At 41.5% G+C, this 12,089-nt stretch overlaps 1 protein-coding gene across 4 annotated transcripts in view; it reads left to right on the forward strand.

Moving 5' to 3' along the window:
• LOC149867628 (von Willebrand factor D and EGF domain-containing protein-like) overlaps window positions 1-7,992 on the forward strand; it is a 350,434-nt gene extending 342,442 nt beyond the window's left edge. For 3 of the 4 annotated variants that reach the window (XM_090045828.1, XM_090045829.1, XM_090045831.1), the window contains one exon: window positions 274-5,619. In XM_090045828.1, coding sequence (XP_089901954.1) covers window positions 274-333 — 60 coding nt within the window. In that variant the 3' untranslated portion in view covers window positions 334-5,619. Of the gene's footprint in view, window positions 1-273; window positions 5,620-5,690 lie in introns of those variants that run through there. The other variant, XM_090045830.1, reaches the window with a different exon arrangement.
• Window positions 7,993-12,089: the final 4,097 nt, after the last annotated feature.

The raw sequence follows: 12,089 nt of genomic DNA on the forward strand, positions 1-12,089 counted from the left end.
CAAAGTATGTCATGCTTGTATCATCAGCATCCTTTTGGAATACTGGACCATATACTCTGCTCACAGAAAACATCTCAACAACTTCCACTTGCCTTTGCCGCAGCCTAGGAATTTCCTGGAAGGACAAAGCTGTCCACATTGTCCTGGAATGTGCCAACAAGCCGAACATCCATTCTCTTCTCAGCTGGCATTGACTTTGATGTCTTGATCATATGTGGACAATGGATGATAGCTATTTACCTAAGGATCTTTTGTATGGAAAACTCTTTACAGGAACAAGACCATGTGGCCATCCTTATCTCCAGTTCAAAGATGCTTGCAAGAGGGAAATGAAGGCAATGGACATCAAGCCAAATGACTGGAAGAAGACTGCTGAAGATCAAAGTGCTTGGAAACGTTCTATCAAGCATGGAATGGAGGCTTTTGAAGAAGCCTTCACTCCACAGCGCCCAACAGGTAGAGGAAAGAAGAAACCTCAGGAAGAACCCTGCACCACATTCAGGGTTGTTTGATAAGAACTTCAAATGTGGAAGAGACTGTCACTCAAGAATCAGGTTTTCCAACCGCACTTTCCGATGCCTCGTTCGGCACAATTCTAGTGTTTTGCAAGACGGACTGATTCCCACTACTACTGTAACAGTCCTGATACAAAAGTTGATGAGTTAGAGCTGTTCATGGATGATTCGTTGGAGTCTATTGTAAACTGCCCAGATCATACTGAGTTCTCAAGAAACCAAAGGAGTAAAGAAAGCCTTCTTTTTTGAAACCCAGCTTTATACAAATAGTCAGTAAATATAAGCTGACTTATTAGCTTTAGGCTTATATAAATAGTGCACATAAGAATATGTGTTCTTAGAGAACATATACATGTAGAAGGGTCTTCAAGAGGTTGCCTAGTTCATCCCCGGCTCTGCAGCAGAATCAGTTATAACTAAATAATCCTAAGAGATGTCACTTTAACCTATTCCTAAAGGCCTCCAAAGATGGGGTTTCCAAAGCTTCACTAGACAAGTTATTCCACTCGTTAACTACACTTTTATTCTGAATACTTAACCTAAATGTCCTTTGCTGTAAACTTCTTATTTCTTCTCCTACCCTCAGTGGAAATAGAAAACAACCTTTTACATATTGAAAGGACACTATGATATTCTATCCAGAGAGCATTTTTTTCCATTTTGCTTATAAGAATCTCACATTGAATAATGCCGTGTTAAAGTCAAGATATATGAAATTATCTGTTTATAAAAATAATTCTATGTTGGATGTTTCCTATCAGCTTATTATCCTCCAAGGATTTATAAATAGATTATTTAATCATTTATTTTAGCCTGACTGGATTTTAAGTCAACTAGTCAGGGACTATTCTGCCTTAAGCAGAGGCTGGACTAGATGCCCTAGTAAGGTCCTTTCTAGCCCTACTTTCCTATAGTTCTCTGGTCTTATTATTTTCTGACCCTTATTTTTCCTATCTTTAAAGAAAGTTACTATGTTGGTCTGAATGGTCCTTCACATACTTCTCAAGTTCTTTAAGATAATCACTGATGTTTCAGAAACTGCTTCAGTTTGGTTTTTTTTAAGTATTTTAGGGTTAATTTAATCAGATCCTGATGACTTAAATAAGCTACTTCACATAAAGAGAGCCTTAATATACACTAAGACTATCCATAGGGAGAGTTAGTGTGGAGTAGCTAGTGGACTGTAAATTCATCCTATAGCTTATTGCTCACAAACTCCCCCTGTAGACAAGCCCTGCATCTAACATATCTAAATATTGCCTTCTTTCCCTGCTCTAGTCGGTGTGACTATCCCCTTGTTGTTAATTTTTACCATGTTAAACATCTGGTCATAATTAACCTTTTCTGTAAAGACTGAAGCAGAAACAGCATTAAACATTTCAGCCTTACTATGTCATCTGTTATTTGCTCTCCTCTGTTAGGTAATGATGCTATGCTTTTTTTTTCTTCCATAGCTTCTAATATATTCATAGATCCTTTCCTTCCTGGGTTTTGTGCCCCTTCCTAGTTGTAACTCCTATGCTTTGCTTTGTAAATTGTAATCCAAGCTTTGCTATGTTTCTGGTATGCAGTTTCAAATACTGTAAATGATAGAATAATATTGGCATATAAAGTCTGTCACATCTTGATTATGTTGCAGCTAGACAGCCTCTTTAAACAGCATCAGCTGCTTGAAGAGGTTCCAGAGACACACCTCTGCATCTAATTCAATCTCCTTTCTTGCCTCCAACAAAAGAAAGCGAAGTAGGAAATATAAAGTTATCACAAGGTATCCTGCTTAGAAAATTGACTTGCCTCACTCAAAACCAGTCACTAGTCTGATTGTTCATTAGAGGTAGTCATACAGAAGGTTAGTAGTATTGAAACATTTCTTTTTGGATATGAAACCATGAAAACAAGGCTGGAGGAGAGATAATTCTGCAAAATCTTTGGTAAAAGAATCTGTTTCCATAAGCAAAAGGTGTATACAAATTTTCTGTAGCCAAGAGATTAGGAAGACCAGGATATTCTTCAAATCAAGGTGCTTCTTTTTCCTGTAGTTCATACCTACAGAAACCTCTTATACTATGAGCAATCCTGGTTGAATCACTTCATGAAATTATCTGACACATTAGTTTCAGTTTTCATGTTTATATTGCCAAGTGATTTGCAATTCATTTTCTGACATTTTTGGTTTACTCTGTGTTGGAGTTCAGCTAAAAGAAGTCTGCCAAAAGCATTCCTCAGAGGGATAATGAACTTGCTAGAACAGTAATCACTCTCTTATAAACCTCTGTATATTTGAATTTGAAATATACTTGAATTTGAATAGTTTAACAGGTTTGGACATGAAGCATGAAAACAAAGCTTCTGCTAGCTTTTAAAACTATGATGCCCAAACAAAATTAGCAATGTATCCTACAATCCTTGCGGATGGCAACAAAGTTAATGAAGACTTGCTAAAACTGAGTAACAGGGACACCAAGATAATCACTAGCCTATTTGTATTTTGTTACAGGGACAGCTTTATGGAAAAATAGAAGTTTACTACTTCCAAACTCTCTAGCTCACATGGGTTTTTACCATGGTCTTTTTTAAGAAGTTACAATAACAGGCTTTGGTAAGACAATTAAAGTTAACCAAACTGTGTTTGGATCAACTGTGTTTAGGTCCACCTTGCAGTTCCCAAGTGCCAGTTTCTATATTAGCATATTGCATTTGTCAGTCTGCTGAAACATTTGAACATTTATTCAAAGGGATTTAGCTGCTAAATAGTCTAACCCACTTCTGAAAATAATAGTAATATAAAAGGCAAGTCTTGAGACAGATACAGCCTGACATTTGAATTCACCTTTTTATATGAATAGCAACAGGCTATTCATTCTCTAAAAATGAATCCAGTGAACAGATTCAAAAGATTAAATACGCTATTGATTTTGGTGATGCCCTGAAAATGCAATAGAACATATTCTGTAAACAATTTCTGGTACTTGTAGAATACTTCATTACAGCCAATGACCTTAATGTCAATAGTACAGTTTAAATGTACAGCCCCCAAACTAAAAAAAGCTTACCTGGAATATGCACATACCAGAATTCAAGGCAAACAGTGCAAAGTGTATAGAATATACAGTGTAACCTGAACATAAGGTGCTCATTAACTACAGGAAGCCACTATGCTATCTATGTGTTTCACACCTCATTAAGGCTTGTTACCTTGCTTCCCTGAGAACCTTACGCTTGTAAGAGCAGCCTTGATACTGACAGGATCTATTCAGATCAGAGCTGCTTCTAGCCAGTTTCACAAATTACGTAGTTCATGAAATACACTTTTAGTTCAAGGTAGAAAGTGAAGCCGAGAGTTTATTCATAGCACTTAAACAGTTCATGCATTTAACTGATATGCAGGCAATGTTTGTTACAATGTAAGCAACAGGTAATGCACTGCGATTGGCACTGTATTATACAGGTAAGCAAAGTATGCACTTACCAGATATGACACACGCTATATCTTGCCCTTCATGTACCTGTATATGACTTAATTAAAACCCACTTTCAATAAGTCACCATTGTTGAGCATACAAGCCAGAAAAAGTGTGGGGTTAAACATTAAAATATTCATCAAAATCACTTGATAAATAAAATGGGGACAATCTGTAAAAGAGTGGATATGCTTGAACACTCTTTCTAAATCTCCTCCAGCTATACTAAGAAAGGAAACTTGCAAAGGGTTAATTCTGGTCTTTCTTTGGAGCATCGACAAGCTTCTTCTACGAAGACGGAAACAATTTCTCTCTTATACATTCTGCCTAAGGCCTACAAGGGACTGTAGAACATTAATGATATACAAACTATAATACATCTGTTTGTCACCTATCGATGATCATATCAGCCTGGCAAAAGGAAACACATTTCCCTGATGGTAGAATTGTTTTGACATTAGCTGCCAAGTTCTTCCAGAACACACTTGGTGTGACTGCAAACAAGACTGTAATAATAATACTTAGTATTTCCCTCCCTATTCAGTATTACTAAATTAATATTCCAACTGCCTTCAGGGACATTTTTGCCTAAGGATTGTAGAAAGGGCCCTTGTAGCATTTTACACTTAAATATCTCTTTATTTTTTTTAATATCTGACCTCGAGTAGTAATTCTGTAAGATCATTTCAAGTAGCATTGCTATATGCTTACATTATTTTTTCATGTAAAGTCACAGTCCCACTCCAACTAAGCCAGCAGACATTTTGTAAGTCCTTTAAAAATAAACATAGCACAAACTCTCTCTTAAATAAACCCAAGCAAACATATGCATCGCCATCAGAACCTAAGTTACAGTATTTTAAAGTCAAACATAGAGGTCACATTTGGATAAATGATGCTAATATCAAGGTTAATATGTCATATCAAATACCGATACAGCAAAATTAAGGAGCACCTTCCCTAGTACTAAATAATAAATTTATGGCAAAATCTTTACATGCTGCGTAATGTGGATTTCTATAAAACTGTCCTTCAAAAGGGGTTCGTGAATGTATGTTTTAGCATAAAATAAAGCTTTCCACATTATCCGTTACCTATTATCTTATTCTGAGGTCAGGAAGATTCACTCATGTACTTAAACTGAGATGATATTCACGGACAAACTCAGCAGTATGAAAATGGGATAAGTGCACTGAAAAGCTTATAGGCAGGGAGCCAACAATCTTCATGCGTTATATAGAAATGGCAGAGTGGTTTTTAGACACACCTGCTTTAGATGAAAGAAATTGAATTCCAACTCCATAACTGTCAAGCGCCACTGCAAATAATAGAGGCTAAGCTGAAAGACTTCAGCAACATAGCTATTTTCCTGTTGGAGTGATGAAGCAGAAATTGGCCTTAGCTAGATTATATCTCTTTATGTTCATGCTGTGGAAACAATTCCATTCATCATTTCATTGCTTAATTCAAGACCCTGTTCTTCATTATGTGTGTATGACTAAGTATAATAAACACTTTTGTTGCTTGGGTCAAAATTGTGACAAATGTGGATAGTGGTTTTACCATAATTACATAAAAAATTCTGAAGGAAATAAGGTAACTACAACAAATCATTTGGACATCTTCTCATTAAACCTGTTTCGTGACCCTACATGCACAAGGCTGTTTCTTACATGGTCCCTTAAACAGAAGACTACTCATTTCTGTTTTGCAGCTTCCAATAAGATGAAGATAACATAACAGGAGGACAATGAAGACAATCATTTGGATGCTGGTAATCTGGCAGTGTGCACGTTATTCTTTTGGGGCTGTCTGAAGATGCAGCATGAAGAAAATGCTAATGCTCTTCCTCCAACCTCAAATGCTCATGTTGAGAAATAATTGATTCCAGGGCACACACCAAGAGATTTAACTACTTTTTCAAAGTCATGGGGTGCAGCAATGCTCAGATACCTATTTTGCAGCTGTCATGTCACTTCCTGAAGTACTTGCTTTCTAGAAGAGCTAGATTTCACAATGACTTAGATTATTATAGAAAGACTCTTTAGTTTTGTGCAATTTGTTATTGAAGTTTGAAAGGCATAAATTAGTTGCCTGATTTCTTTTTTTTATTCGATTTCTTTGTCCACTTTTCTGAGAAGATAATTGACAGGCTACTTTTACTGAGAAAATGCTATAAATGTGAGAACAGGAGGGAAGGTCCCAGTACTGTTTAACTGGTTTCTTGAAACAGCTCCAGATTGTGGTATCACCTAGTTAAACATGGGTGACTGGAGATCTCCTAAGTAAAACAGTGGGTAAATACAATAGCCTGGTCATAGTCATGAAAAAGTATCACAATTTTGTTTCAAATCTTGGATTTTTTCCTTCGATTCAAAATGAAAGGTGCCTCCAACTGCCCCCTCAGAAATAGGGCAGGACTTGCCACCTATGAGTACATGTCTGCTGATCCATTGTAATTACTTTGTCCGTCTGCTCCCACACTGCAATAAGTGAAACTACATCTCAATGAATTATCCTTGAATGAAACACATAATCAAGTATTGTGGTTTCAGTTCGACTTACTACATGACAGAGCAGACAAACAAAACAGCTGAACCATGGTAAATTCTCTCCCTTCCTTTTAAAGCAGTATAATTGGTTTGTCTTTCTATACCAGTAATGATATCTGTTGCAATGTTGACATTTAGCTACACCAGTTTTCACTCTGAGCCCCTAAATTTTGCTAATGCCATAGGAGAAACTTTCACTACAGAGCACGTAAAAATAAAAAAGGCCTCAAGAGCTACTGCTATTTTAACCATTCATGACAAATGTTTAATGGGAATCAGATGAAAGATGAAGGTGCCTAGTAAAGCTATCAAAAGCCTACGAAGTTTTGAAAATCCCACTGGGTGCATCCAGATGAGCGTGTACGTGCATTTTCAGGGACAAATAGCAGAGGCACATTGTTACACAGCTGCTACTTGTCCCTGGGGAACGCCCATGCGTGCGTGGTCTGCCGTGTAGCAGGGTGCCCGAGGTGGGATAGGGGAGGCTGGGGCCAGTACTGGAGCAGGCCCCAGAAGCCTTAGCTGAGGTCCTGGGGGCCTCCCAGGGCTCCTGCAGCAGTGATCTGGCACGTGGAGCCTGTCTAGCAACTGGAGCATAGCTCTGGTTTCAGGTGCCTCATTGCCCTGCTTTTTTCAGGCATGGGTTTTTTTGACACCAGAATCTCCTGGTGTCAAAAAACCCTGCCACACTGCAAATCATCAGTGTGGCAAACCTTGCATGTGTGGTGCCTGCAGTTTGCAGTGCTGCAAACTACACATGCGTGCTCATCTGGACATGCCCATCAATTGCTCAAAATCATCTTTAGGGAGCAAAACCACCTCATGATGCATCCTTTGCTACTAACTCATTAAATGGCTACCTTAGCACTGCTAGTGTTGCTCATACTAATGGGAACAAAGAAAGAAACTTTTAGGAGGAAAAAAGAATGGACCAGAGCATAGTGGGTTCATACATTCATTTGGGAAGAATGCTTTAATATGGTCAATTAGGCTCCGGTACCGGCTATGTCACAAGTGGCATTGTGAATACCCTATGTTCACTCTTCATCCTAGATCAGGACATAGATGCCTTGGCAGAAGTGTGCAGAAGTGGTATGACTGTGCTCCCCCCAAAAAGTAACTTCAGTAGAATTAATTATGTGTTCACAGATTGCTCCCTTTATTTTTCCTGAAACAGCAAATGGAAGCAATTTCATCCATCTTTGACCTATGCATACTGGAGGATTAAATAAGGAATTTGACTATAAATCTTCAAAAATATGACTTGTGTGTTTTTCAGCATTACAAAGTAGGGATTTCCTGCTTGAATATGCTACTTGTATTGTAATCTATAAAAGGCCTCCCCCTTCCCCCAGCCTAATTTCTAGTAAGTAAGAGATATAAGTTTCTTTCCAAACTTATCTGTATATATAACAAAAGCTTTGAAATATATTCATACTCTGTGTTTCAAATAAATAATCTTTTATTCATTATTGCTCTACATTTTTTTTTATCGTTCTCCGTTTTTTTATTCAACCATACTTTGACATAAACAGTTTTCTACAGCACATTCAAAAGAAGACTCTGTAGATTCATCACAAATTTCCAATCGGTTATATACAGATAAATGACCATCCAAAGAGGAAAAAAGTTTTAATTTTTTTAAAACTGACACCTGTAAGTGTGTGGTCTAATCTCAAGTTAAACTTTTTGAGTTCACTTCAACAGTTCCAGGAAGACGTTAGTACTTAAGGCAGAACTTTGGCATCCAACAAGTATCTATAAGATTAAATTTAGGGTGGCAATTATGCCTTTCTTCAACTACAGCCCCAATCAATAAAAAGATTTCTATTACTTTGCCTCCATAATGTTCACAGTAGACAGTGCTAATGGACAGAAAGACTCTGCCAAGATTGGATTTTAGGGTCTAAACCAGATTTTAATACCTTATTGCACCCATCTGCATTTCTAGAATAAACTGTTTAAGACAATGCACATCTTCATTTATCTTAAGAACAGTAATAATTGAGTATTTATCAGAGAAGAGAACATGCTGAGCATCTCCTATACCTGCTCCATGATTCTGCTGGAACTCAGACAATTGTTGGTTGGCAGCACAACTCAGCTATTACATTATAGTTTCATAGTTTCTAGGGTCGGAAGAGACCTGAGCAGATCATCTAGTCCGACCCCCTGCCATGGCAGGAAAGAGTACTGGGGTCAAATGACCCCAGCAAGATGTTCATCTAACCTCCTCTTGAACACCCCCAGGGTAGGAGCCTGCACCACTTCTCTTGGAAGCTGGTTCCAGATCCTAGCTGCCCTGACTGTGAAGTAGCGCCTCTTGATAGCTGGCCTAAACCTACCCTCTGCCAGCTTGTGACCGTTATTCCTGGTCACTCCTGGCGGTGCTTGGGGGAACAGTGACTCCCCCAATGCCTGCTGATCCCCCTGACTAGTTTATAACAGGCCACAAGATCCCCCCTCAGCCTTCTCTTGTGGAGGCTGAACAGGTTCAGGTCCCGTAGCCTCTCCTCATAGGGCCTGTCCTGCTGTCCCCTGATCATGCGAGTGGCCCTCCTCTGGACCCTCTCCATGCTGTCGACATCCCTCTTGAAGTGTGGCGCCCAGAACTGGATGCAGTACTCCAACTGCGGCCTGACCAGTGCCGCATAGGGGGGGAGGATCGCCTCTTTGGACCTGCTCGAGATGCATCCGTGGATGCATGCCAAGGTGCGGTTGGCCTTCCTAACTGCCTCTCCACACTGCCAACCCATGTTCATCTTGGAGTCAGTGATGACCCCCAGATCCCTTTCTACCTCCGTGCTGACAAGAGGGGAGTTCCCTAACCTGTAGGTATGGTGCCAGTTGTTCCTCCCCAGGTGCATCACCTTGCACTTGTCTGTGTTGAAACTCATCCTCTTCTCGTCCGCCCACCCTTGTAACCTGTCTAGGTCTGATTGTAGCCTCTTGCATCCTTCCAGCGTGCCCACGTCCCCCCACATCTTAGTGTCATCAGCAAATTTGAACAGGGTGCTTTTTACCCCCTCGTCCAAGTCACTGATGAAGATGTTGAACAGCGCGGGCCCGAGGACCGAGCCCTGCAGAACCCCACTGCCCACGTCCTTCCAGGCTGAGAAGGACCCATCCACTACCACCCTCTGGGTGCGGCCCTCCAGCCAGTCGGCGACCCATTTGACTGTGTGGGTGTCTACACCACAGCCCCCCAGTTTCTTAATGAGAACGGGGTGAGAGACAGTGTCAAAAGCCTTCCGGAAGTCCAGGAAGACTATGTCCACTGCTACCCCTGCATCTAATGATCTGGTGATCTGATCGTAAAAGGCCACCAGGTTGGTCTGACAGGACCTCCCACTGATGAACCCATGTTGGTTGCCCCTAAGCATGCAGTCCCCTGCTGGCCCCTCCTGGATGTGTGCCAGCATAATTTTCTCGAACAGCTTGCCTAGGATCGAGGTAAGACCAACCAGCCTATAGTTTCCCGGGTCCTCCTTCCTCCCTTTTTTGAAGATGGGGACTAGACTGTCTGACATGAAAGTATTGATACCCTTTTTATCAGCTCAGCATAACAATCCTTGTCTTTGAGGGTGAACTTTTCAGCTCTCCTTTTGACTTTTCACTGGTAGCATGAGTCACTATGGCCAGAATTGGGTGTTGTATTTGTCCCTGGATCAGCTGTGCCTGTGCTTATCCCAGAATTAAAATATCCCAGGACTGACATGTACACATCATCTTTTTGATCAGAGTTTAGTGAGTGTCTGAATGCAGTGCTGCTTTTTTGCCAGGGATTTAGTGATGCCATTGATTCAGAGGATAACTGTATAGATGTACTTTGCAGTATCCCAGTATAATTTATTACTACCCAGTATTTCTTTTTTGGATTGATCTCAGAACAATTGACATGGATATGTGTACAACTGCACTTTGTCCTGATATAAAATGGTTATCCCAGGATAAATGTGATGTCTTGCAATGAACTCTCTGTCCACATAAATTTTAATTACTTTTTCCTGAGCACTTGGTTTTCTGCATAAAGCACTAACTTTCCTATAAACTTTTGAATAAAGTCCTTCCATCTAATATTCACAAGCTTCCCATCATCAAAGTCCTTTTCAAGATTCAACTTTACTCTCCAGGCCTCAAAAGCTCTTAATGGGCATGTACAGATGTTACACTTAGATGAGTCTAAATGAACAAAGATCAATCTAAGCCCATAACTGTACATAACTATGCTCAGCGCACATAGACCAGTCTAAAAGTGGTGCAAGCAGCCTAAGATAGACCTTGTTCAAGGTACATTCAATTGCAATCAGTTATGGTCAGATCAAATTTATGTACCGTTCCCCAATGATTTAAGTTAGATCCCTGTCCTCTGGCATCCTAGCCTGCTTTGCAGCCTTCCACTACCCCTTCCTCACAGGGCAGCCTGCTGACATTCAGTCTGTACTTGGCTGCTCTGGGCAAATGCCCAGCAGCACCCACCCCACCACAGTCTTAGCACTGAGAATGAACAGCCACTGTCCTCAGCCCAGCCTCCAGTCACCTGTCAGCCCCAGGCAGGGGGTGGGAATTGAGGCATCTGTGTCTGCCACATTAGTCCCTGGGCCATTCCCCTATACCCTCATCACCCCATCACAAAGCACCCCACAACATACACACAGAACCCAACACTGAGCCAAGAAAAACCCCAGTACTTGGGCACAGTCCCCCAGACCCTTACCCTAGCACCCACACACCCAGCCATGGATTCCTATGACCCCACACTTGGGCACTGACCCATGGACCCCAACCCCGGCACCCACATATTACAGCTCAGAAGCCACAGTGAGGCACCCTGCAACCTGCACACTAGCATAGACATGCTCCCACTACCAAGCAGGGGCTGGTGCAGACAGCTTGCCTCTGCAGAGTCATCGGGGTAGGTGTAAGAGCATTGGAATTGGGCCTGCACAGAAACAACCTTGTGACCTCTGAGGCTTGGCCACTGCCAGCAAGTATCTAGGCCATGTGCACTAGGGGTGCTGCAAGGGTTTTCTGGCCCACAAATCCAGGGACCTGGATTACTAGGGCTGTAGTAGGGTGGAGGGCACTGGGTATCTGAGCAAGCAGGCAGACACCCCTGGAAACTTCAGGAGTAGCTTCCTCAGTGTTGAAAGTAGAGGGCACTAGAACTTTCCAGGGTGGGGTGTGGGGCAGTGCTAGCATCATAGAGGCATCTGCTGGAAGCCCCTGCAAAATTCCAGGTCATGGTGGTAGCCTGGCCAGTGGTCACTCTAGAGCATGGGCTGGGCCCAGCTGCAGTGAAAGGGAAAAGCCACACACTGGGACCAACACTTCCACACAACCACCTTTCCACCCATCCATCCCCTTGCTGCCAGCCCCTCATCCACCCATGGATGCTAAGATCCCATGGTTGTCATGAACCATCGAAGAACCTGTCACATCCTCCTCCAGTACCAAACCCTGGCCTCACAACTGGGGCTACAGGGAAATAAGGGTTCTCATTGCCATCTGGGGTGAGCAGGAGACTCAGGACCAGCTCCGCAAAGGCTACTACAACAGGG

The sequence above is a fragment of the Crocodylus siamensis genome, chromosome 4 (genome assembly GCF_052110815.1).
Source record: "Crocodylus siamensis isolate JL-2025a chromosome 4, ASM5211081v1, whole genome shotgun sequence".
Lineage (NCBI taxonomy): Eukaryota > Metazoa > Chordata > Crocodylia > Crocodylidae > Crocodylus > Crocodylus siamensis.